Consider the following 27,528-nt stretch of genomic DNA (forward strand, 5'->3'; position numbering starts at 1 on the left):
GACACAAAGCTTGGGGGGGTGGCTGACACACCGGAAGGCTGTGCCACCATACAGAGAGACCTGGACAGGCTGGAGATCTGGGCAGAGAGGAACCTTATGAAATTCAATAAGGGCAAGTGCAGGGTGCTGCACCTGGGGAGGAATAACCCCATGCACCAGGACAGGTTGGGGGCTGACCTGCTGGAGGGCAGCTCAGCTGAGAGAGACCTGGGAGTCCTGGTGGACAACAGGATGACCATGAGCCAGCAATGTGCCCTTGTGGCCAAGAAGGCCAATGGCATCCTGGGCTGCATCAAGAAGAGTGTGGCCAGCAGGTGGAGAGAGGTCATCCTCCCCCTCTACTCTGCCTTGGTGAGGCCGCCCCTGGAGTACTGTGTCCAGTTCTGGGCTCCCCGGCTCAAGAAGGACAGGGAACTGCTGGAGACAGTGCAGCAGAGAGCTACCAAGATGATTAGGGGACTGGAACACCTCTCTGATGAAGAAAGGCTGAGGGATTTGGGTCTCTTCAGTCTGGAAAAAAGACAGCTGAGGGGGGATCTTATCAACACTTATAAATACTGAAAGGGTGGGTGTCAGGAGGATGGGGCCAGGCTCTTTTCAGTGGTGCCCGGGGACAGGACAAGAGGTGTAATGGGCACAAACTTGAGCATAGGAAGTTCCGTCTCAACATGAGGAGGAAATTCTTTACTTTGAGGGTGGCAGAGCCCTGGCACAGGCTGCCCAGAGAGGTGGTGGAGTCTCCAACTCTGGAGACATTCCAAACCCGCCTGGACGCGTTCCTGTGCCACCTGCGCTGGGTGACCCTGCTCTGGCAGGGGGTTGGACTAGATGATCTCCAGAGGTCCCTTCCAACCCTATGATTCTATGATTCTATTTAGCATTCATTTAATTTTAACTTGCATGCTAATGGGGAAAACAGGTTCATTAATTATTAGATACCAAGTACAGCTCCAAGTTCTTCATGCACCCATACTATTGAGGGTCAAGATGCTAAATTGTTAACCTGAAATTCTGATGTTTAGTACAAACCACAGGTATGTCAATAATTGATTTAATCTGGGAAGTTCTATTCCCTGTACTGAAAAAAAAAATAAATTGAATAGAATGTAGGAATATCTCCTCCCTTCTACGTATGCTTCCTGTTCTAGATCAGAAATAATTCCACTACCATCAGCAACACAACAACTTTGTGAGAAATTATTCATCTCTGGTACATGTAACTCCCTAAAATACAGCCTGTGGTATATAACGATTTCCACCGACGGAAGTAAACATCAGGAAGTAACTGACAATTCAGAAGATCATCTTTTTCAATGATTTTGTTGACATAAGAAATGCAATGAGCAATTATTTGCATAAGTACTCACAAGATTTTCAGCTCTCCTCTAAATGACTCGAGTGTAATCTAAAGACAAGGAAACAAAAATATCTCAGAGAGGTTCCTCCGTTTCTACACACAACACTAGACTGCGGCATTAGTCCCAGCCTGTGAGGTATCTCCTGGAGATACACTTCCCAGGTAGTGGGCTGAAGGAGAAGATGGCAGGAACCAGTGCCCCAGTTCTGATGAAGAAAGGTTAATATTTAAAAGAGGAATAAATAAATAATAATAAAAAAATCATCCTTTTACTCCACATAAAGACATCTTTCCAATTTTGATCTAGAGACAGTGATAGAGTTTAGCACAGCTAAAACTTCACAAGAATCGCATGGGATAGTGTCAACCTCTCATTTTAGCAAGAAGGGGTAGAGATCTGGACTTGGTCTGCCAAATTCAAAGCGGCTGTAGGAAGGAGGACATTAACCATTCCAGAGCTCCGAGGCACACCTGGCCTCTCTTATTTTGAGCTTAAATTTCAGGTTGGAAACAAAGAAATCTTTCCAAACAAAATTTTTAATCAAAACTTTTGCACCTTTTGAATTCGACAAATTAGTATCTTCCTTTTTGAAGGTCTCTGGCATCCAGAGACACAATAACTCTCATATTTTCATGTGTCCTTTCAAAATGCAACTCCGCTCTCGCAGTCAGTTACCTCCTGGTTTGGTTTGCATAGACACAACTTGTCTCCTGCATGCAGAGCTGCTTAATCCTGAGCTGTGTTGCCACAGAACAACAAAGCTGGAAGGAGAGGAAGGCATTTCTTTATTCTCTCCCTCTCCTGTCTTGGTAGCTGCTCAGATGAGTTCTGTTACAGGCCACTGGACAAGATAGTATAAAATTAATAAAATTAATTAGCAAAGAGCAGAGAAACACTGACTCTATTGTAGTACTCTTTGGAGGTTATAAACTTCAATATCACAGCAGCTCATCTTACGTTTTCAGAGTGTGAGGTACTACAATCAAAATAGTATTAAATGCGTATTTTTTTCTTTCTGCACACGCATATACCTAGTCATGACTCATAGAGGATCCCCAGTCAGAATCACATAGGCATTACTGGCACACAAATTATCATCCTTGTATTTTAGGAGACATCTCACAGCTCCCAACACTGATCCTTGAAAAGTATTTTAAATATTATCACAGGCTGTCCAACCTATGCCACAGCCTGTAAATGGTAAATATGTATTTGTGCATATAATTATATCAAAAAGGTTATATGTTTCAGATTCATTATGTACTGCTGAATTTATTTTCTTGTTGATAATATTACGGTAACACTTGAGAAAAACTGAATTCATCACCAATACTCATGCACAATTTTGCCCCGAAAGTAAATTTAGCTGTTTTTATGGTGGAGAACTACACTTTGAATAACTCTGCATTTTTGGAATCCAGCCTGAAACCTCAAAACTTTTCCCAAATTAAGCTATGTTAATAAAAATCTCAAACTCATCAGCACAAAAGTTACACATACTCCTAGCTAGAGAAAAACATAACGAGTAGAGTTTGGGGGAGATTAATTTCCCCAAACACACCAGAAATGTGGTAAGCATCTCGATCTTCATGTTCAGTAAATCTTTCCCTCTCTTACTGAAGAATGATAATCATCCTTACGCAATTGAAACAAATATGAAATAGCATTTTTTGAAGTAATCCACTACTTGAACTTTCCAATTAATTCGAAAGAACCACGAAAATGCCTCACATAACACTATAATTTGGAAGTTATCTGTGGTCACAGAAATTAACCAAACTAACATGTGCACACACAATCTCCACCAACGGTTGAAGATCAAGCTGCAGAACAGGTGATGCCACCATGTGGAGCCTTGACTGCTAAACGAGGTCAACTGACAGGCATTATTCTGAAGCAGGAGGACAACATGGAAAGAAGAGCCAAGGTTGGAGAGGAAGCTTCAGGAGACTGAACAGCAGCATCATGGGCAAGCCCCTTTTGTACTGCAAAACATAAAGAATTTGACATCTGACCTCTCCTGAGAGAAACCCAAGCAACATCTCCAAAGTAGGCAGTGAAGCATGGAACTGTGCTATACACACAACAAAGATAAGATAAACTAATACACACTGGAAACGCATAAACAGCTGCTTCCTGGATGTCTTTGAGAAACCCCAAAAGATCCATGCTATGAGAAACAGTACTTTTATATCCCATTAAAAGCTCCAAAATATCACTGAGACTGCTCCTAAACCCTCAAATTTCACAGCTGTCTTGCACCTTTTTATAGTTTCTCGACCTACTTCTCCATAAGACTTAGCTACAAGCCTGATTCTTATATCAAGCAACATTAATGTTCCCCTTCTCTTGTTTATCCGGGGGGGTTGCACTTTCTATTGTGGCCAAACACTTACATTTTAAAGGAGCAGTTAATGAACTCTCTTCCCCTTTAATACAGCTGATAAGTGCCCCAGGGCAGAAGGGGAGGTGGAAGTGTTCATTACAGGCATACCCACTGCAAGGAGTGAATCTCAAGACCACCAAGGTTAATTCAGAATGACTGTTTACTCGACCTAAGTCCAGTGAAATGGGCAGGTTAGTTTACTAACAGACAACTCCCCGACTAGGTACTTTTCATTCAATAGGTTTGTGCAGAAGGGAGCGCTTTGCTTGTGCTGAAACAGTTAGAACTACATTACTATAAGCTTTCTTCAAAGCAATTTACGTCCCATTTTAACATTCATCCATTTAGTGCAAGCTGAGCATCTGTAGCTCCTCTTAAAACCAGCTTGGGTACCTGAATTCTAAAACAAACAATACTTGAATAGCGGGATGCCTGCTCAAGCGAATGTATCGAGTCAATAAAACAATCTGAGCAGAATTCTGAGTTGTACCTAAGGTCCTTGCCTGCTTTTGGACCAGAAGCCCAGCAAAGAGCAAACGATCAAACTCCATTATCTAGGGTGCTGATGAAGCAGGCTTCAAAATGGAAAGCTTTTGAAAGTGACTGGATTTCCTGCACCAATATTTTCACTAGTGGCTGCTTCTGTCAATTCTACATGACTCGGGGGAAGACAGAGGGAAACAACCTAACTAACCTGAGGCTACTTACAGTGAAACCTGTCACACAGATTTTATTTTAAAATTTCTCTTTACTGCATTGTAAATGCTCACATGCAGCCTGAGGAGAGGTAAGTAGATTTTTTTCCTTTTTTCAAGTACAGTTGGCAGCAGACCCTACTCATGGTCAGTTGCTTGGCAACAAAACAAGTTTCTCTGGCTACAAAATAAATATTCCACATCTGAAATATTTGAGAAAACACTGTTTTTCCTAACTACATTCCATAGTACTTGGGCCACAAGGTTTCCCAGAATAGTCTAAAATGTTAACAGGGTTGCACAAAGGACGACCTCCAATTAGATTATCACTCCAAGACAGATACAGATACGTCCCCCTACACAACTGTTCACATATTTTTAAAATAGTATGTAAAATCTACTCCATGGTCTGGAGCTCATGTAAAGCAGTTTAACTGCCTAGGAACAAATTAGCTAACTGGATCCTGCGTCCTTTTCAATGTAGGCGTGGTGGGAGACATTTTGCAGGGACTAAAAATCTGGAAGTCGCTATATTCGGTCTGAGATGCGCGCCAAAGAAAGCATGTCTAAAGAAAGAGCCAGTGAGCGCAGACATAAAATCAGATATCTCATCAACTACCGCAGCCACAGAGGTATGCTACTGGAGGTACCTGCTCTGGGATTGGTATAGAAAGTGCTAAATTAGACACATCTTCAGGTAGCTCATAATTCTCACTGTCATCTTTCTCTGTCATAATTCTCACTGTCATCTTTCTCACCGTCATCCTCTCAGCATGACACTGCTTTGTTGAGGACAGTAGAAGGCAGTAGAAGACATTTCTTCCAACCCTCTGAAGGCATTTGTCCCGTTGACCAATTGTAAATAATATAATGGACAGAGTCTTATTTTTCAGATGCAAAGAGAGCGTGTCTTGGACTGGTAGAGAAGAGCCCTGCAGAATCGACTAACTCTGCACTGTTTCCCATCACGATCGACAGTGGATGTCTGAGAAGAAACTAAGACTAGGACAAGCATATAGTGATGCTTCTTTAATATCCTCTTCAGCTTTCAACACTTTGTAGCACAAGGATTTCCTGCATTTAATAGCCCTCGATGCATCCTTCTATCACGAATTTGTCTTAATACAAAGACTAGGGAGGAGAAATATCTATTTCTAGATTTTATTATTTATTAATAATTCCCAGAATACAGCAGTAATTATTTGGGGCTTTTTATAACCTGGTGGCAAAGAAAAATGTATTCTTCAAAGAACAAAAGAGAGACTATCCACTTCGTAAGTATCAATGAGAAAATCTGATTAAGAGTTTTAAGGCTGCCAATTCTCAAACGGGAGGCAGTCAGGAAAACTGTCTCTTAAGTTACGTAGGCCAGTCCTAAGTTCAAGCATCCCTTTAAATACAGGACCTGGGCTCCAAACTCAACCGAGCCTTTCCAGAAAAAGGATTTAGACATGTACTACTGATAGGCAGTCTGGGGATCTAAGGTCAACATGCAAAACTAAGTCTCCCATGCATACCTAAATGCTCTGGATGTCTCTCTGCAATGTAAGTTTCCCTTATTTTTGTTTTCTGTATTCACCAAGAGCACTTGCATCTCAGTGCTGGAAGCTCTGCATCTATCACAGTCAAGTGTGAACTGGATCTAGAAACTCAGCGGTACTAGACATATCTGGCCACTCATGTCATTGGAGTAACCTAATCCAGTTGACACGTTAAGAGCCCACTAGCAGCTTATAGAGAAGCAACTATCCATTTCTTCTATGACACGTGGGGAGGAAAGGTTATTTTCCCTGCATTTTGTTGTACCCACTTGCGAAGTACATTATTTTTCCAAGGTATTCCTGCCACATTCAGTGGACGGGATGGACAGTGTTTGCTTAAGGAGTGCTTATGTTTTCTTCATTATTAGAGCCTGGTCCCCTGTGCAAGAATAATTAATTTCCTTCTGAATGTCCTTTAATGTTTATATCTTTTGCAGATGTTGATTAACATTTTTGTTATGTTCACATCATCTCATTTTGCAATAAGAAACCAAAGTAGAGAAGAATTATTCTTTTTGCATCTATTTATTTTAGATGTCTCAATTCATATTCTCAGAATTTGAATTCTCTGTGTACCAGTTTATTTGTTGAACTGGTACTAGTTTATTTGTTAATCTGACAATTTGCAGCTGCTAGTGCTAGACCCAGGATCTCCAGCTAAGAAGCCAAAAAGCAAAGAAAACATATCTCTAAGTGTTTTCACTTAGAACTCAATGTCAGGCAAAGACAGAATTAATTTCCTCATCACCGCACTCAAAACTTTAGTCTTCCTAAAGCTCTGTCTTTCATACTCCATCTTTCCATTTCTGGAACATTCAAGGCATTGTTTCTGCAAGCTTCAGTCCCAGGGCATTTCAACCTGTGCAATAAATGAGCAAAAGAACCTGTGGAAAAGTGCGGTGTAAGACTGTATCATAATACTCGGGGAGCAGAACAAAAATCGCACATAAAGCCTTATTTCTATCACTGTCTTAATCTCAGCACTCGGTTTTGCTGCATCCTATTAATATGGCCCCGCAGATGCTCAGGATACAATGCTGCACTGACACTTCTGTGTTTCACCAACAAAACCGGAGCATGCAGATCCGGAGCACTTTATGCTGGAGGATGAGTGGTAGATGGAACAGAGGAATTTTTGACACTAAGTTTCACAGAAATTTGCTGATAAACAAAAAACAGTGAAGGTTGAGTCCCAGGATTTATATGAATATTTTAAAGGGAGGGTGACCCAGCAGACATTTTATCCAGCTCATTCCTTTGAGAGTTCCCTGGACTTCTTGTTTCAGGTCAAATCACTTTGCTCAATAAGTCTTAGCCTCCCAATTTCAGCCTTAGCATGTATTTCAGACCCCCTTTTGTCCTGTCTGCTAGCCCTAACTATCCTAATTTCATCCAGTCTGTCTCCTACCTCAGCCTGGTGTTCAGTCAACCACTTGCCCAGTTCTACACAGGTTTTGCTTTCAGTCCCTATATCCAGCCACAGTGTCCATGTCTTCACTAGCTGTTCTTGTTTCAGCATCATTCTCTGCCTCTTTCCAGCTCTCCCTACTATACTCTTCCTTATCCGATCTCTACACACAGCCTTCCTCAGTTCCATCCTAGTATCCCATTATTTTTCTGCCCCAGTCCCTTTGCCCGAACAGTCCTGGGTACTCACCACCAACCCAGCAGCTCCTGTCCACCCTCTTTACTTCCTTCCACTGCTCACTCAGAGTGCCAGTCTTCCCACACGGTGCAGTCCCACTTGCCTTTCATCAACTATGCACAGTCCACTTTCCCTCTCTACCTAAAACCTCATTATAGTTTCTTTTTTTCCTGCCAATTTCCTTATCCTCCCTTCCACACATCAGATCTGGTCCTGTCCCCCTTGAATTTGAAGTCAGTAGATACGTAATTTCCTTCATGTGAACAAGAATTACATATTCCTGACGGGAGGAGGGGGAAGGCACGGAAATCATCTCCCGGAATGGGACAACTACATCTTTTCAGAGAAAAACATGGCCAATATTTTTTTCAGCATGGGTAAAAACAATGTATTTTGCACTAATCTTGTTCTTGGAAGACGTTAAACTGTTCTGGCTGAAACTTTCTGAAGAGAATTCAGCCTGAGGCAGACACCCAATGCAACATGGAAAAATTTAGTTTGAAAAGCTACTTTGACAAAGTTGTGAACAGCTAAAAATAGGCCTTTAGGACTGGAAGTGCCTGGCAGCCTTAGTAATAGATGCTGTTACTAGCCCTGCCTGTGGTGAGAGTCAAAAGGCCACCCTATAAAGGTCACCCACTTTGGTGACAATCAAGCATAAACCAACTGCATTTTATGCAGTAATTCTGGGCTCCTGCTAACATAACCAGGACAAGACTTCTGCCACTTAAGTGTCCAACAATATGATGCCTACATGAGTCCCGATAGAGAGATTGTAATGATACTTTTCTGTTCCCTGGGGCTGTGCCACGGAACACGAATGCGGGCAGCAGCGCTGGTTACAAGATTTCCCCCGAGCCTCGGTTTATGATGTGGCAGGTCATCGTAAACAGTTGGCGGACGAGCCACGGGGCCCCCAGCTGTTCAGATTCCTTCTGCGAGAGTCAATATAACCGTAGCCCTACTTGTGTCTTCAGCTTCTCCACTCTGAATTTTGCTGTAATGGACCTACCTAAAGTAATTAGACCACCTGTTGCATCGCCAGATCCATTTAAGGGAGTCCTTCTGCAGTTTGGTTTACATGGTTTGACAGTAATTGTTTAAGTGGATGCCATTGTAATGGCACTGCAAAATAAAATTGTGTAATTATATTTATCGATTAAAATAATTCTATGCGCATCAGACCATGAGCTTATCTGTAATTAGTTCTCCATACCATAATGCAGTCCGTAATGCCAACTTTTTGCACGTTACAGGATGTCAGACAGAAATGACATTTGCAGAGGACAGGATATTTATAACCAACTGAGCTTTTACGGCTCAGAAAGATTTTGAGCCCTGGCAAAAAAAAAGAAAAAGTATCAATTGTGGCACTTGAAAAATGGCTATCTGGTTTGGGAGCAGATTTGGTTATACTGGTACCAGCAAAACAGTCACCCTAAATTAACACAATCCTAACATGCACCAAAGCAAATGACATTTTGCAATGTCAGTTACTTCTGCAGCTAAATCTGTAATTTTTCTTTCAGAACTACACAAGATTGAGTAGCTTGAAGTGGGAAGGGCTGTTACTATAAGATATTCAAATATTAACATTTCTATATGAAAATATATGTGCACACACATGGCTATACACACATCCACACACACATCTGTACGCGCTTACTGCCAAGCGTGTATAGCCGAAGCTCATAAACTCTCTACAACATTTACCAAGTGGCCCTAATATCACAAATCTTCTTTATAACCCTGATCTTACGGAGGAGGAAATTGAGACATGGGAGTTACGATAACCTTCCTAAGGTAGTCACAAAATAAGAGATAGTACTTTTACATACTGACTTCTATACTTTTGTTCAAATCTCTGGCTAAAACCAACACAAAGCATAATCCTATAAACGTAAGAAGCATTCGGTTCCAATATCACAGTAACATTTCTACATCCGTACATCACACAGTTCAATTTTTGTTCGATATATAATACATTTCTATTTATACATATATATATACACACTACTAGATAAGAAAAAAGTCTCAAGAAATCATTTCACACAAAGCAAAAATTTTATGAGTAACAGTAGAATATTAGAGATTTTATTTTTTTTAACTGCATTACAAGTGGCTTATAAACTTCTGTAATTACACCTGCTTTTAGGAGTGCCTCAATAGGTCAATGTTAGATGTTGGTTACAGTGGTACTGTGGTACCAAACTCAGTGCGAGACAAAATCTGTAGTTAAGACTGTTGGCAGAGTTTCCAAAAATAAACCAGAACAGCATCTAACCACATCTTCGAGGTTCTTCAGGATAATGTCTAAAAACAAGAAGTGGGTTTTCTTCCCAATAGATTTCATGCTTACTTTAGTCACTGTTTTCATTTTAATGATGTAAAATAATAAATACATACAGAATATAATTATATGTAGTGCATTTTAATCTATGCATATAAAGTAAAATTAATTTTACATCAATAAGGATTTTAATATCATCACAGTATTTAGCTATTATTTTTCTATTTTTTTACATATACCTTTGTTTCACGTCTTGAAAGGGGGCTCCACACTGCAATCTTCACCTGTCCAAAGCTCAAAATTGCCATTAAACACATATTTATTTTTAAATGCATCCTTAAACACAAACAAAATCAGTGGAGCGTAGGTATCTTAAATACCTAATGAAATTGAATCAATTTTAAAAGACTCCAAAGTTATTTCCAGTCAAGCCCACTCAAATCCCATCAAAATACGAACTTCAAGATGGATCTTAAATAAACTACCACTATTTGACTTCAAGCAGTTATTCTCCAAAATTCTTTCTTCTGTTGCCCTCCGTCCAGTAAAAAGAAAGTAACTCATAAGCACAGGCACAATTTAACTTTTACATTTGAAAAAAAAATATTTGCAATTTAAAAATATTATCTTTATATTATACTTTCCTGAAGGAAAAATAAATATGGTTAAATCAGAGTTTAACAGAATTAAACCAACCCATCTGCGACAAAATTTCTAATAAGCATAAAGACACCATAAGCTTTCGGATGCCAGAAGAGTTCCTTGAGGATACTTCAGGAAGCACAAAGCAGGGCCAAATGCACCATTTGTTGCGAAAAATAACTTCAGCCTTCATTGCGGCTCCTTCAGGCAGAAGGTGGGTCAGAAGCTGGCTCCAGGTGAGCTCCCTCCAAGTCAACAGAACAATTCTGGTTTGAATTCTGACTTCCCACACCAACTCCTGGGAATAACACAATGCTGCCTATCAGCGCCAGAGGATTCCCACACTCCATATGAGTTGGCCTAAAGTTTTTAGGGGGCAGAGGGAAGCCCCCTCCAACTGGTACAGAGCCTCAAGGAATGCTCCCCAAACCACCTCTAGTCTTTGCTACGTGAGAGCGGGGCCAGGCGTACCCCAGCGATGTGGTTGCTCAGTGCAGCAGCCGCATACACAACCTACAATGACTAGAGGGCAACGCCAACCAAACCATGGCCAGCCCAGCTGGTTTATCGCCATGGCACAGACCAGCAGAGACACGGCTTTGGGCCCAAGACTAGTCAAGACACATTAATACAGACTACAGCGAGCGGAGCCATATTTCTTTCAGCTCTAGAGCTAGCTTTCTCTCTCTTCGTTCAGGCACCTTGGCACAGTGCTCCATAGGATCACACCAAGAAATATTAATAGACACTTTCACATCATACCAGACCGACATTCAGAGGGACTAGATTTTTATTATCTCTATGAAAAGAGAAAGGGAAAATGCCTATGGGAATAAACAGGAAGATCCTCCTTTCCTTTATACTTCACACTCTTCAAAGTGTGACAGCCCTAAATCTGTAATGACAGCATAAACAGGGCGTCCTCCCATGTTGAGAAGGTCCTGCAGCAGTGCATAAAACCAACATGAATCCACAGGAATTAACCAAGATGCTATTAAAACTACTTCGAATGCATAAGAAGTTTAATATGTAACAAGATCCCAGTGAATTCTTTAGTCAAAACATATTTTTTATTTAAATTGGCTGCAAAACTTCGACATTCTAATAAACACCTTAGGGTTCCAGCCACTTCTACCTGTAGAGGATGCAGAGCACTATTACGCCAAACCATTCTTATGATCAGAGTGAGGTGCAAATCAAATGATCTAAATAGACAAATACCAGCCCACCGACAGACTGTTCCCCGTATCTGGCCAGTGCCCAGTTTTGGGACAGGGGCTGTCTACAGGATAGTTACCCACCATTCACTGAGTCTACCAAACAGTAAGTTCATCCAGTACCAGCCCTCTTTTTCCCCATAGTCAATAAGGGGAATGGCAATGACAGCTCAGGTTTAACAACGTTCTGATGATTCCCTCCCACCAGCCTTACCAACCATTGCCACAGTGGGCAATGAAAATTAGGCCTGTGTAAGAGTGTGTTCCATAACAAGACCATGCTCTCTGGTTTACATGGAAAATTTAAGGTGTTGCTCTGCAGGGATAAAGGAATCAAAGCGTAAATTCCATATATCACCAAGTGTTAATGGCATTAACACGCAACTTCACCCGTACCCATTCTCATTACATCCATATTTTTAAACACTAATTTGAATATGACACTGTCAAACACAATTTCACTACAAAGCATCAGATGACTCGTTTCTTAAAGGCACTACCAATTTATCTACAAGCTTTGTTTTGCATACAACAGCTAAGAATAGCAATGATTAACTAAAAGAAGAAAAATGGATCACTGCGCCTATTTTTCCAGTTACTTATTATCAAAGTTATGTCTGCACATCAAGTAGACAATATTTCACTTTCCCTTTGTGGTCTACTAGTGTCGGGAACAAAAAAAAAAAGCACAGAATCATCATCAAAGTTAAGAACCACAGAAATGGACAAGGGGGTTAGTTACATCTACATTTAATTTATTGTCATCTGGCTAGATTTCAAGTCAATGACATGCATCTTCAGGCGTTGCAAGCGGTTTTGTAGCTTGGTCATCCACCATAAATAAAATCTGAGGCTGAAATCAATTGACCTGACATTTACCCTGTTCCACAGCATAAACACATACCAGCTCTCATGTCTGAACTTTAGGAGGCTTCAAAAGACAAAGTGATAAGGGCTGATTAACAGCTACTAATGAGACAAGCCTGTAGGAGTGTGTAAGTCAGGAATGGTCCAGAAACTCTTTATGGGAACGCTGTGGGGCTTTACCTAGGTTGAACTCTGATATCATCATGTGAGCTACCAAGAGGTATAGAAGACAGTTTATAAAGCGGCAACCTTCACTTTTATGTGACACAGAAATTTATCAACCCAAAAAGGATGCGGTTTGGGGTTTTTGTTTGTTTGTTTGATTGTTTTTTTGGTGTTTGTTTGGTTTTTGTTTGTTTTGTTTTTTAAAAGGTGACAGGGCCAAGGATATGGCATTTCCAGGCAAGGCAATACAATTTTCCTACTTTTACTGTAGAAAGATTCAGTTCTGAAGAGCAGATGTTAAATTGAGTTGTATATGCAGCAAGATTTTGGGATGTTTGTCTTAGTAAAACATTGACTTGAATCAGACAGTTCACTTGGAACAACATTTCAATTTGCAAGATGAGTTAACCAAGAAATCCTAAATCTCTGTGGCCTTCGGCAAGTAGCCAAATCCTTCAGTGTCCACATAAGCTCCTTATTAAAGGCTAGAAATTAAGGTACCTTGCAGGGCTTTGCAGCCAAAACTCACTGCATACCATGCTGTCGTGTGTCCCCCATCCCTCCTTCCTGCTGAAGCACAGCTAGAGTCAGATCACCTCTGCAGCACCAATCTGTTTTTCATGGAACAGATTATTCCAGTGGTATCCAGCTCATTCTGGTACTCAGATACATCACTTGCTAAGAAATGTGAATATTCAGCAGGTTATAGTCATTTAAAAACATTCAATCAGTTTCAGATCTGACCGACCAGGAAGAACCACGAGGAATTTGGTAACAAACCAGCCAATCCGGTAAAAATCCACTCCTGCAAGTCCACAGCAGGACACATGGATGCTGAACTGGGCCAGTACTCCTCAGCTTCATTCAGGCACCGTCAGTTGTTGCGTCCAGGCAGGCTGTGCAGCTGACATCTTAACGTACAGACCAGCAGTTAGTCCAGCAGGCAGCACGCCATCACATTTCACATATCGAGACTGGGTCGCTGGCAGTCTTGGACTGCCCAGCAATGGGATTCCTTCCAGCTTGTCCAGATCATTTAATTGGCACAAGTCCAAAAGTCTGTTCCCAACAACAAATTCATGCCTGCGTTTGACAGGAAGTCATTTGACTCAATCAGTTGTCATTTTTTTTCCCCCTCTGTCAGCATGAGGCTTTCTGAAGAATCTTCACTCGGTTGCAGTCTCAACAGGTCATTTCTCTCTCATCAGATCCCAAGGTAAAATCTGCTCTAGCTCCATTTACCTTATCCAGTTCTCTCCATTGTCATTTCAAACCTGAACAAGCCTTTTGAAGTCTCTTAGTCTTCTTTTCTTGTGTCAGGAAACCTTCGGGACAGTTTATAATCTATATAAGCACTAAGACAGGACCACAAAATGAATCGTATTAATATAATTACAACTAGTAAAATCATCAAAAGGACTGATTCCATATTTAAGCTAGAATAATGAGGTAATGCGAAAAAAATACTCTGGGAGATCTAATTATATAATGCAGTATTCAGTTCTGCACGGCCAGCCCAGCAATTCCTGTAACATTCCAATCAAAGTGATCTCACTAGCATGTGAGAGAAGAGTCCAGCTGACAGATTTGGGACATGTAACGTACTATTTAGTCAAGAGGCCCCATGTGCTATTCATAAAGAATTAACAACTCTTATATCGACAATGACAGTATTGTCAGAAGACCTTTGGAAAGGGGAAAAAAACCTCCATAAACTCCGTCTCTGTGAAGTTGGACTTTTTTTTTTTTTTTTGCCCCTTTTTTCCAATGCTGATGTAATCTCCAAACATCTCCAGCAGCAGCTGCTCAGCGAAACCAGGCACCTTCTCCCTAGTCCCTTTCAGCAGCACACGCAGCACTTTCCAGCTCCCTCAAGACAATCAGGGCCTTTCTTTCACCAATTAGCTATCACTTCAAGAGCCCTGCGCTGTCCAACGAGCTCTTAAGAATGGTCTTTGCAGGAAACAACACTGGAGAAGCTTTTTGTTTTTTTCTTTTCCCCCTAGACAAATTAAAAGGGGAAGAAAGGAGGGAGGGGGAGAGAAAAAAAAAAAGCACAACAAAGCAAATCAGAACACAGAAGCTGTCCAAAATGCATCGCTCATTTAGTACATCGACAAATGCAGAAATGTCCTCAAGAGCCAATGCTAGAGCAAGACACACACACAAAATGCTCCTACTTTCTTTAGGAGATAGTTTGTTTAGTTGAATATGTTAAACAGGTTTCATAGAAAGAAGGGCTCTTGTTACAGCAAGTCTCTGAGTTATACGAACTAAAAGGAAAAGAAACTCCTGGACGATTATGTTGTATTTCCTCAATTGGCTCTCCAAATGTAAAGCAGCATTATTTGAAGTAGACATTATAGGAAAGAACTCGGTTTAGCTCACTTTAAATATAGATGGATTGATGAAATGAGTAATTACTGGAACTGTTAAGATCTTTTTGAACTTACCCAACTAGCAAGCTCCTTTCCCCAGAAACCACACGTTCCATCTAAAAAGAAAATAAAGCCCGATTCAGAGACATAAAGCTCTCTGAATTTTACATTCTTTTTCCTTTAAAATCAGGCAATAGGTACAGTAATACCTTGAGGTCCCTGTTAGTGCCAAGTACCCATTAGAACAAGTACAAACTCTAGGACCTAGTTCAAGAAGAAAACAAGAAACTTTTATAGATGTTTGAGTAATACCTTGTCTGGGCCTAGACTTCAGTGATTGGACCTGGACAAGTGGAGTTGTGAAGGCAAAAACATGAAGGATCAGCAGTAAGTGAAATGACTTGGACAAGGTCTAAGCAATAGGCACAGCATCAGGATTGCTTCCCTGATTTTCAAATCTCTGCATCAAACCAAATGGCATACCAAAATCCTGAGTGTCATTACTCTCTTACAGACCATTTCATGGTCAAATTTGTCCTGATTGGGGTAACCTCGTGAGAGTCAACACATTGCCTTCTACAAGGACAACACAAATACATTTACATTATAATACATATAAAAAAATAGTCTATTCCCTTTTATTGACGGTGTATCATGAGCAAAGCTCCAGTCTTTGTAAACGATCAAATGGCATGGCAAAGCAAATACTTTAAGGGGTTTCAGGAGTTTGTTCCCATTAATGGGTGCTCTTAACTACTACAGGGATTTTTTAATGGAGTTGGAAAGTGTCAGAACTGATCAGATTGCTTAAAAGGAAAGGAAGTCTGATGCATTACTTTATGTGCATTTATGAAGGAATGTGAATCAACTCAAATTCCTCTGCACAGGAAGGCTCAACCAAGGGATGAGTACACACAATCAGGATTAAGAAGGAATCTTTGTGGAGGTGCTCCAAACAATGAGTGTCTTTTTATACCTACAGACTTCAAAAGATGCTGAGTTTAAAGGGACTACTCCTTTCAACTAGCAAAGATTTTGCTGAAAAAATGCAGCAGGCTGAAGTGAACAAATATATGTACAGGTATATGTTATTAGGGTGATCTCCAGTTATAGGAAAAAGGATGAAAGGGCCCCGAAAGGGCCCCAAAAGGTCTATCAGCTTGCCCTAAAGCAAGATCAACTATGCCATTCCTGACAGCTGTCTCTCTAACCTGTTTTTTTTAAGAGACCTACATCCACACAGATGAGGAGAAAGGAAGTCTTCATCTCATCTGAAAGGGATTTAAGCAGGAAAAACGGTATGACAAATTGTTCAGTGGCTCTATCTGCTACAATATGACCACTGTAAGCCCACAACCAAGGGCTCTATGTTACATACTCACTTGGGCAACTCGCTTATTTTGTAGCTGTAAAGTAATGTATTGGTCAAGGCAATGATACCTGCCCTTTTTTCAGAAAAGCACATATTTGTCTCCTCTGGATGGATGTGATTGCCGTACCTGAAAGATTATCTTTTGTGACAACTATCTTCCTTTACCCTGGTGCAATCCTGCAGTCCATACTCTAGCAGGATCGCTGAAAACCACCAGCAGGATTTTACCAATTTCAATATTAGCTAATGGGACTGTCACGTAATACCGCACATGCTACGCCTTGGCCATCAACCCCAGTTCAATCTGTTAGCAGCGAGAAGCCCACTGGTTATTTAAGGGCACACGTGGAACGAATTGGTGGTTTATTCCAGCGCCAAGTGAACAGGTGCCTCCTCCCCGGGCTCACAAGTGGTTCTCAGCTATGCCGTCTCCAGAGCTCCCCAAGAGGTGTCAAAGCCAGAACAGAACCCGCACAACCCTCACGCCTGGCGCTGGGATCTGCTTGGGACAGGCTGACACAAAGCCGGGTAAGCTTCCACGACGGCTGCCTGGTCAATAGCAGTTCTATGGCTCCACATGCCACGGCTGTCAACTTGGCAGTCTTCACAGGTACTATGTTTATTCACACAAAGGAATGCTGCATTTCAGTTGCTGAAGATGGAAGGATAGTGCCTTCCTGCTTAGATTTCACTTCTTAGGACAGATTTCCTCCCACAGAAAATTCATGGCACAGCATAAGCAAGGCGAATCTACGTGCCAGATGAAAACACTGTGTGGCTACATTTTAGGAAATGCAGTTTAATAAGGATAGCTGTTCTTCCCTCCTTTGTAAAGTATTTTGAGACTGAGTGAGGAAAAGCACTATGCAAAGCCTATCTATTGATAATTATTATTTGGATTTTCACAAATGTACTTTCTCACACAACAGATGTTCCTAATGCCTGGCACCATTTTTAATGATTTGCCCTTCCAAAGAATGTGTGCTGTATCACACATAAAAGCATCCTCTCCGTTCAGAGTTTATTTTGTTAAAATCATTTTTCAACTAATCATCTCTCTAGAGAACAATGGCATGATGGAACAGTATTCCTGATGGGTGATATTTTATTACTAACATATGTTCTCATCACATAACCAACATTATTACCCTATTCTCCTTTAAATATTTATTAAGATACTCTACTTTGAAATTATTTCCAAGACAAATTCCATATTTTGCTTTTAAATTATCACGATTAGTTGTCCTGGTAATCAGTACCCATTGAAGGGTAGTTTAGCAAAAAAACCCAGAAGTATGTATTACGCATTCTTGATGACCTTTAACTCGTAAGGCAACAGATTTCCCATCTAACTTTCCAGTTCCAACTACAAAGCAGTCTATCCCCTAAAATACCACTACATTTCTAAAATTTTAAAATACCAAGTGAATTTAGAAGCAACAAAGCAGACAATACAACAGTAATAATAAAAATCCACTGTTATTATCAGTTTGAAATATATCCCAAAACATAATAAATTAGAAATAAAAAATAGGATATTAGACTTACTGTATTTACCACACATTCAAAGTCGGGATATTTACAAAAGAAAAGAGCAGAGTTGCATGTGTCGGCACAGCTAACGAGAAGTTCCCAGCTCATTGTTAAGAAAAAAAGAAAAACTCAAGACCAGAACTTATCTCTCAGAATCACGTGCCTTCTGTAGTTATCAGAGTCAAAAAGGCACCTTGCTCCAGTTTACATACGGGAAATCTCCTGCACAGGCATTCTACACAGCACTGAAAACAAAATGCCACTTACAAAGGGGCAGATCAAGGTATTCAAAGCTTTAGAGGACAAAATTTGACATTCAAAGTCAATTCCTGCTTCAAATAACTTGTGATAACAAATGCACATATCAAGATCATTCAATGTTGCATTGAGTCAAAGGAAAGCAAACACCTGCCCCACTGGTTTTCTACTGGAAAATCCCCAGCAAACATACTCCCACTACAATCGGTTCAATATGCCCATTTCCATGATCAAGAAAAACAAGGACAGAAATAAGATACTTTGTTTATTACATATTTCTTCCCTTAAGAATAACTTCAGTGTCCATAAAACCAGAAGTGTTTGTAAAACTCTAGCTCATCCTCAAAGACACCACAGTCAAAAGGGAGATTTAAAAGCAAAGAAAGAGCACAGATCATAGGAAAAACAATAATAAAAGTGAGGGAAAAGGTTTAGGAGGAAATGAAACAAAAACTTACAAATCAGTCTTCGAAGTGATTACCTGGAGAGATCTGTATTTTAAAAAAAAGACTCGATGAGACCTTTGCAGTTACGGAGCTGTCACTCCATTGTCACCTCCGTACGCTGCTGTGTGCTGCAATGCCCAGCAGTAGACATTTCCCTTTCATTTACAGGAACTTCTTGTTAGGAGTGGGATCAGAACATGATCTAGAAGTAGCAAGTAGTGCCATGATATTTAATCACAACCATCATTTAAAAGATCAGTAATATCCAGAATGGATATGGGTATCACCTAACGGTGAACGAACATAAAAATACAAAAATATTTAGTTACCCAAAGGAAAAAAGCCTCGCATAAATATTTAGAATTTATGTTACAACATTTGGAATAGCTTGTTATCAAGCAATTATGAAGTCCCTTTCTCTCTTTAGTTGTCAGAGACCCTACACAAGTTGCTAAGTCTTCACACTTTGTTAATTGCATGATTTTTTGTTTGGAAAGAACCTCTGGATTTTTGCAGGTGAAATTAAGGAATTATCACTGAATTCAATTGGACATAAGGCATCTATCCCTAAACCACACTTTCTCAGTGCTTTTCTTTCATCAGTGGATTTTTCTTATTTTTTTTTCCACTCCATTCATAGAATTCACATCAATCTAGTAGAAAATTTTATTACGATTATTTTTGACAAAACAACGTTTCAACTGAAATGCCAGTTTTTCAAAACCAGAAATCCGGCAAAACACGCTGCAGTTTTGACGAAATGTTTGTCAAGAGCTGCTTTTCAGATCCATAAAATTCAAGATCAGAACAAAACAGAAAGACAGATTAAGCTCTTCAAAACATTATACCATCAAGGCGCTCATGCATAAAACCACAATTTGTGTCTTTTGATGAGTGAGGCGGCCACCGATCTTTGGGCTATTCCCAAGTCTCTCATGACTTAAAAACCTTACTTCCTTCTCGCTGTGTACAAAACCAGACTGGGGCCTTAAGAAATGTCACAGGGTGGAAAACCCAGTTCCCTCTCATCTGTAACTACATGTCTTCAGCAGATGAAGCACATACGGAAGGGGGCTGCTATATGCTATGTTTCCTCTAGGTTCTCTCAGATGATGAGAGAACCTAGAGAGAACTAGAGGGAACCTCCTGTGCTCTACCCAAAAGAAATCAGGTCGAATCCTGCCTTTGGTGTACAATTAAATTTGGGTTTCCCAGCCATCATTTGTTGTCAATGCCAGCGTAAACCGGTATTGACAGAAGTGAACAGTGATGCAACTGCAATTTCGAACCAAGGTCCAGCACATGACAAACTTAATTAGCAAATGAAGTCAAAGGATGAAGTTTTTAAAACTTACCATAGGCAAAAATGTGCTTTGGCAAACTACAGAGCGCGGAAAGAACTCGAAGATAGTATCACACCACCCACAAAATACAATTACTGAAAAAACTTATCCTTTATAAGTGATGGAAGGTAAATATTTCACATGCTGCACTGACACAGCTCCCAAGCTTATTTGTATATTTAATAATGAAATTACATTATCTGAAAGGTATATTTGAAAATAGATGATCAAAAATATGATTGCATTCAATAAAGTTGTTATTAAATAATAATAACTAGAAAAAGACTTCCTAAGCTTAGTTAAAGCCACATGAGTAATAACAAATTATCAGACCTACCATTATCATACTAAATTAAAAAAAAATAAAAATGGTGTGGGATTGAATGGCTTGGGCTTTATGGTTTGGCTTTGTCTCCTTAATTACTTACTTTCTTAAGTCTCATTTTCAATAGCCACACAACATTAGATTTACAATAAGCACAGGCTGATGTGACTCTCTATGATTTCAGAAGTGTCCATATTCCGGTCTCAACTTTGCATCAGAGGCTTTGTAGCCAGACCCGAGTCAGGCATTCAGCAAACTATATTGGATTTTGAACAAGTTTTTCATTCTACTAACAGGTTATCTTGCTTATTTTTAAAGTCTCTTTGCACACAAAAAGAAAGGGAGCTAGGACAAAGAAGGAAAGAAAAGAGTCCATTTGAAAAAATTACACTGCTAGATTACAAGAGTTGAAAGCTGGTATGTAACTTTGCTCCGGGTGATCAAACTGCTAATCAGGAATGCTGTCGGGAACAGAATGGAATTCCAAATAAATTAGCCATGTCCAAGAAGCCAATACAACACAGGATTAAGGCTCACAAAGAAAACAAATTTATTCAGCCTACTTTATCGGAATTCTTAATAACGTGTACTAGTTTTTCTCATCGCAGTCTGAGCTCTTCCACTGGAACAGTGTGGAGAAGGAAAAATGAGTCACACTTCATAAATCTCCTACTTGTACAGACACCTAAAAATGTTATATAGAGCAAGACACACAATACCATTATATATAAATACATATGCACATCACAGTTACAGTGGAAACGTGCATATTTATTTCTCTAAATTTGTTTCCAAGACACCTGACCAAAGAAAAGACACTACACACTTCTCTGAAAATGTACAAAGCTGAAGAAAAAGGTTAGAACTGCACTGATATCCACGCCAAAACGGGATCAGTACCACAGTATATAAACCACTGAATTAAATAACCAACTATGAAAATAAATGTCTCCTGTATGACCATGCCATACACCACACTTTTTATCAAGTAGAAAAATTCTCACGTCCACACACCGCAACAAGGAATACTGCGGCTGAGGTACTGTCTGCAACTCAAACCCATGTTCTAGTTTTGCTTCTGACAGCAGCCCAGAGAAACTTCTCAGAATAGTTGATGTCAAAATCATAGGAACATTAAAATACATGCTTAAGTTTTTGCGTTTCCTTGAAATGGGATTTTCATCTTTATCAGACGGTTCTTCTCCATCTGTGAAACAGAGATGATAACAGGCTCTTACCTACACAGTCAATTGAAGACAGGACAAGGGTTTTTGAAGCATTTTGTAAAAATAATTTTTTTTTTAAAAAAGAACATAAAGTACTCATGAAGAGTACTTCAAGCAGAATCTAGACATGTATAGCAAAATTATCCTGCAAGGGAAGTGCATATATCGTCTTGGCTTCTGAAAAAAATATATGACAAACATACTCTAACTTCAAGCCATATGTTGTCTAGTACAATTATTCACTGGAAAATAAGAGACTGAATGCAGTATCACTTGCATTTACATGACTCTGCCATATTACCTTGAGAATCCATGTGCATGCATGGATTTCCTGTAATAAAATTCATCCAGCAAACCACAAGTTGAGTGCGAGTGTCAGGGATTCATTTGTCTGGTGGTTCCCAGACGTGGCATTGCCCTGCTTTCCAGATGACCAAGCTGCACCAGCAATTTGATATATGTGTCTAGTGTTAGGTATTTTCTAAGGACTTTTTGACCTAGATATGGGTGATTCTCTGTAAGACACCATTTGTGCCCCCTCCCCTTCCCATAAAGAAACAAATTAAATGCTATTTATTATTATCACTGTATTTAGGATCTTATTCAAGCTCAAAAGCACACATTTCTACCACCTGTGGCTTAGCTTAAGGATTTTCGTCGAGCAGGTTTTCCTCCCTGTAAGAAGATATTTGCACAAATATGGAAAGAAAAGCTTATTTTCCCCAAATCACCTTCCCTGGAAATGCATCTCCAGACGGTGAGGGTCAAATGACAAAAGCCATTGCTGCACCATCGAGACACGTGACTAGAAGGGTTCTGCCTACACCCCGATGCATCCATTAGAGGCACGTAAATAACCATTTGATTTGAGCAAAATATTTTAGGAGAAATATAAACTATGTAGTTTTCTCAGGAAAATAAACCAAGAAAGCAACAAGCAAAACTTTTCACAAAGTGCAAGGAAAAGAGTTGCTTTTAATTTTTGAAAAGGTCTCTTTAAATAGCAAACAGATTTGTATTGTTAACTACTGAAAGAAGTGTTTTGATTCAGCAGAAGAGACATTTTTCCAGCTAAAACAATTTGCCAGCGCTTTGGTACACATTCATAAATAGCTTCAAATGATTTGAGAGAAAATTGTTTTAGATGAACTACTGGTCTAAAAAAGGTTACCCTGTTCTACCTTGATCTGCCAACGAGTGCTGTATATACTCTATATTAACAGACGATTCACGCGCTCGAGCTAAGCACACGTGCAAGTGCTTGAAGAACTGGGGGGGATTTCTACATTTCCAGAATACAGACACTGGATTTCTGAGTGAAGAAAGGAGGATGATCGCTGGCAACGAGCGGTGCCGCTCCGCTTACTCACTCTTGGCTGATCGTAGGCCAATGAGATGTATTCTGGGTTACCACATTAAATATTTGGCTTTACAAAATAAGTGTCATAAATTATAGTTTGATCAGCAAGCTCACTCCTCTTGTACCCTAAAAACAGTATGCTTGAATTACATTTGAGATTTTTTTCTTTTAAAAACACAGAAAAAAAGCAAGTAGGTGAAAGGTAACTGTATCACTTTACAGACACAAGCTACCCTCTGATTACAACTAATTAAGATATTCAGCAGCCTTAAAACAATACCTTTTTTAATCAATGAACCCAGACGGCATTCACAGCTTTTTGCGATGACAAATGCCCTTTGAAAGAGTTAATAGGCAAAGGTTTGTACTGGCAATGAATAGGGCTACCTTTAATTGATCCAAGAGCCTTAGAGAGACGTCTTATAGCATGATGATGTATTTGGGTTGCAAATAGGCCAAAATAAGCATAAAGAAAATCTGTAAGACCATGAGACCTTTCATTTTTTCATTGCGGGGAGAGGAGGGGGGGAACTGCTGGGGAAAATGAGAGAACTATGATGGGCTTATCTTTGTGCTCCAGCACTTAAAATAGATAAAACGACAGAATTTTTGAGGAAAAGAGAGGAAGTGATCAGGCCATAATTCTGAGAATAAACGTCAGGATGCATGAAAATGTACAAAACAAGGCTTCTTCAGGGAAAAAAAAAAACAAACACGAAAAAAAGAAAAAGAGGAGATGACCTAATGGTATAAAGAAACATTGATTAAAGAAATACCCTGAGGGAGAAAGATATTCCATCAGCTTTAACAAACACTGCATGGCCGTGCCTTCCCTCTAAACTTCTTAAATGAGGAAAAAAAAAATGTCTAGAGAAGAGGCAGTCACATGGATCCATTTATAATTTTCTCCTCGTTCTTTGTTCATCTTTTACATGGTTTTATTCAAGATTTACAGGAAATCCGCACACAAGAAGTGGCTCACAAAATTAAACACGATGGGTTAGCAATGAGCCTCCTTTCCTGAGCAAAGAAACAAAAATTCATTTTTATAAGCAATATGAAACTCATTTAATCTTATTTTTCCTTAGGAAAGTGATTATACACTCATGCTACCTAGTAATTATGAAGAAACTAGCCTCTCCATACTTTAACTAGCCTTTTATTATAAGCTAAATTTTGGCAGAATCCCTTCCTCATTTAGCAAAAGCTAAACTGATTTCCTTGAACTTTCACAGGTGCAAAATTTATGCCAAGGTAGAACTTTTCTGGAAAGTCTGAGGGAAATCAGACAAGGAAATTCCTAGACTAAAAGACTATTTTAAAATGGAATTACTGTGTAAGCATATTATCACCAACTCAAGGGAAAAAATAAATCAAATAGAAAGTTGCTGGGGTCTGAGATGTTCTTAAAGGCCATGAGAGGAGCACGAAAAGAAATTGACATTGCTCCTTGAATTTAAAAAAGCAGAACAATAAAATATCCTGCTCCTGTATATACATCCAGATGTGTTAGGAAAAATCAGTCAACTCCACTTTCAATTTGGAGCAGTGAATCCATAAGCTGTTCTCAAATGCTGCTCATCCTGTTCATGCTACAACCATGAACAAGTCGTCTTCTAGCAGGAAGTAAACAGAAAAAAAATACGAAGCCTTCATTGCAGGTCTGGGTAGAAATGAAGAAAAGACTCAACTTACCTCTCTAAGACAAGAGAGCTGAGATAGGATGCTTCAAACAACAATACACTCTCATTAAGGATATTTGCCTCCTGCAAGGAGTTTTCCCCTATGGTACAAAGTTCTGAGGAAAAGAACAGACAAAAACTTCCTGTCATAACTTCAAGACGTTTTTCTGATTGATTATTCAAAGCCCACATCACCAAGCACCACAGAATTACAAACATACCAAGGTGAGCACCAGCTGCATCCCTCAAACCAAACCTCACTTCGAGGCACAAACATCAGTAGATGAGCAGGAGAACCAGGACACGTGGACAATGGCAACATACTAAGGGAATTATATGCTGGGCTGTGCACAGCCTTGCTTACTTCTGCGTAAAGAGAGTTAAAATACTGTGCTGTGTTTCAAGTTGTTTTCATTTGTTAAAAAAAATAATAATAATTTTGAGAAAGTCTTCTTGTTCTATTCATTTTCAGTTCACGCTGTTAGAATCTTCCTTTGTAATTCAAAGCCAAGATATTTCCTTCCACTGTATCAGGTTGCATATAAGTTCAAGCCACCATGAATTTAATAAAATAAATAAATAAAAATTAGGATGTACAAAATACTGGTTCTCTAAAGGACATCAAGTTCTTGAGGAACACCTCAAAATCAGCTGCTTTTTGTGCAGACGACAATGGATAAATTACCCACGCACACACACCCCCAAGCATGGTGGAGCATCACTGCTTTATAAAATAGAAGACAATCACATCACAAAATAACCATGTCCAGTAACTTACTATTTGACAGAAAACAAACGGGCCAAACTCTGCTATTACGCTTCTAGCTTGAAGAGGTCAGGGAACACAACCAGGATTTCCTCCAAAGGATATAGCCATGAAAACCGCAGGCTAAGTCACTCCATCAAGGCTGACAGGATAGACGAGACTTAGAGGTACAGAGGAAGCACAGGTGGTTGACTGGGTAGAAGGTTTCCTTTCACGTCAAGAGCCACGAGAGCCAAACTAAGGAACTCCACCACCATAACAGTCCCACCGTAGCCATTGAAAGCTCGGAGAGAGTGAGGGAAAAACGTGACTAAAGGATGAGAGGTAAAACCCTGGGACACACAGGAATTCACTGAGAACAGTCACACAAGAGCAAGTAAATCAGAAGAAAAAGGGTTATCTTTAAGATGTTTACCTGGGGCCTATCAGGATGTTATTGTATCCTCTATCTTAGGTTTCACCAAGCCAACTCAAACCAGCACCTTCAGCAGTGAAGCTCCCCCCAACGAATGGTACAATCAGACCGTTTGTGGGACACTCCAGATTTCTACTATCTCTACAAGTTCATATTTCTACGAGATCATATTTCTACTGCTGCCCTTGTAGACGGGCCACAGAAAAAGGGCCAATATTCAAATCCTGTTCATGTACGTTCAATTTCACTGGAGAACACACCGAGACAGAAGGGCGCTTCTGTGGCAAATACTAGCAAAATCTGAGCTAATTTCCCAAATCAAGCCTAAAACATGTTTGTTTATAGGTCTGGTTACACAGTGACAAAACACATCCCACCTGGAAGGGTGTTCGAGAGCTGCTTACAAAGGGTGCACCAACCGAGCACTACCAGGACACGGGTACGTGCCCAGGGTTGTTAGACTCAAATTGTGAGCTCGGTGAATAAGCAGTGCCACGTGTTACCTGTGGATTACTGGACATGCACGCATAATACAGCCCAATGGCAACCTTCCTCTGCACAACAAATTGGCTGTCATTGTCATTAAGTTTACTCTTTACAGGCTCAAACTGACCACCAATGCCAAAAATGTAAGTATCCTTTATATATGAGCTTATCTTTAATCAAGCAAATACTACACTGATGAGGAACTGGGGCATAGAAAGTCTGAATAGAAATGAACGCAGATTTTCCAAGCAGCATCTATTTTACAACTGCCTCACAAAATTAATAGCAACAACGTATTTTTAAAGACAATGCATGTTTTACTCTTAAAGGAATATTTCTATATTTGGTTATTGTATTTGGTGTGCACGCACACACACTTGGAACAGCTGAAACGTCAGGACTGAAAGGTGGGGAAAGCTGATGCAGAAAGATGCCCAAGATGGACTCAGCTTCAGAGACAAGATCAAAAAACATTACTTTTTGGTCCTCACATCAATGTTCAGATAAGAGCTTCCCAGGTTCCTTATAAACTGAAATAGCGCTCACTATCCTGATTTTTTTTATTCATTTTTTAAAGTAATCTTCAGTAAGCTTTACTTAAAAGCTAGTTGAGTGTCTGCAAAATGAGCTGTTTAACTGAGCTTTAATTACACTCTCTGTCATCTGCAATCCAAGGCCCAAATACAGCACACAGGGAAATAAAACCCAGAACATTTTGCCACAGGAGGAGTTTTCATGCTGTAGCAGAAGCAGTAACAGGCACAGATAAAGTTGTGCTTTCAGTTCCACAAGTATAAATCCTCAGCAACTCCACGCTGACGGAAACCTCACCCTAAAAGCTCCGTGGACTCTCCTCAACTCAGCTGGGACACTAAGAAAGCAAACTTTGATCCTTTTTTTCTAAAAAATCTGCTTCACAATTCCACATCTTTGATGTAAATCTTTTAAAAGACTGAGATGGCATCAAGTCAGGGACAGGATGGAGGAAAATGTGTTTCCGTCCGTGGGGGGAACCATTAGGAGGAAGGTTAATAGCCCTGGGCATGCGATCAAATTAAGGTTTGTGCCAGTTTCCCCAGGGTTTCCCTTGCCATCACCAGCTTCCCTAGGCTGGGCAGCTCACCCTCTTCTT

General features: G+C 40.0%; 1 protein-coding gene across 1 annotated transcript in view; it reads right to left on the bottom strand.

Moving 5' to 3' along the window:
* Positions 1 to 901: 901 nt before the first annotated feature.
* The window catches only part of SMIM38 (small integral membrane protein 38), a 36,513-nt gene continuing 9,886 nt past the window's right edge, over positions 902 to 27,528 (bottom strand). The window contains exon 4 of the mRNA XM_054198612.1: positions 902 to 24,845. Within this exon, the coding sequence (XP_054054587.1) occupies positions 14,104 to 14,235 (132 nt within the window). The 5' untranslated portion in view covers positions 14,236 to 24,845 and the 3' untranslated portion in view covers positions 902 to 14,103. The remainder of the gene's footprint in view (positions 24,846 to 27,528) is intronic.

This window comes from Rissa tridactyla, chromosome 4, assembly GCF_028500815.1.
Source record: "Rissa tridactyla isolate bRisTri1 chromosome 4, bRisTri1.patW.cur.20221130, whole genome shotgun sequence".
Lineage (NCBI taxonomy): Eukaryota > Metazoa > Chordata > Aves > Charadriiformes > Laridae > Rissa > Rissa tridactyla.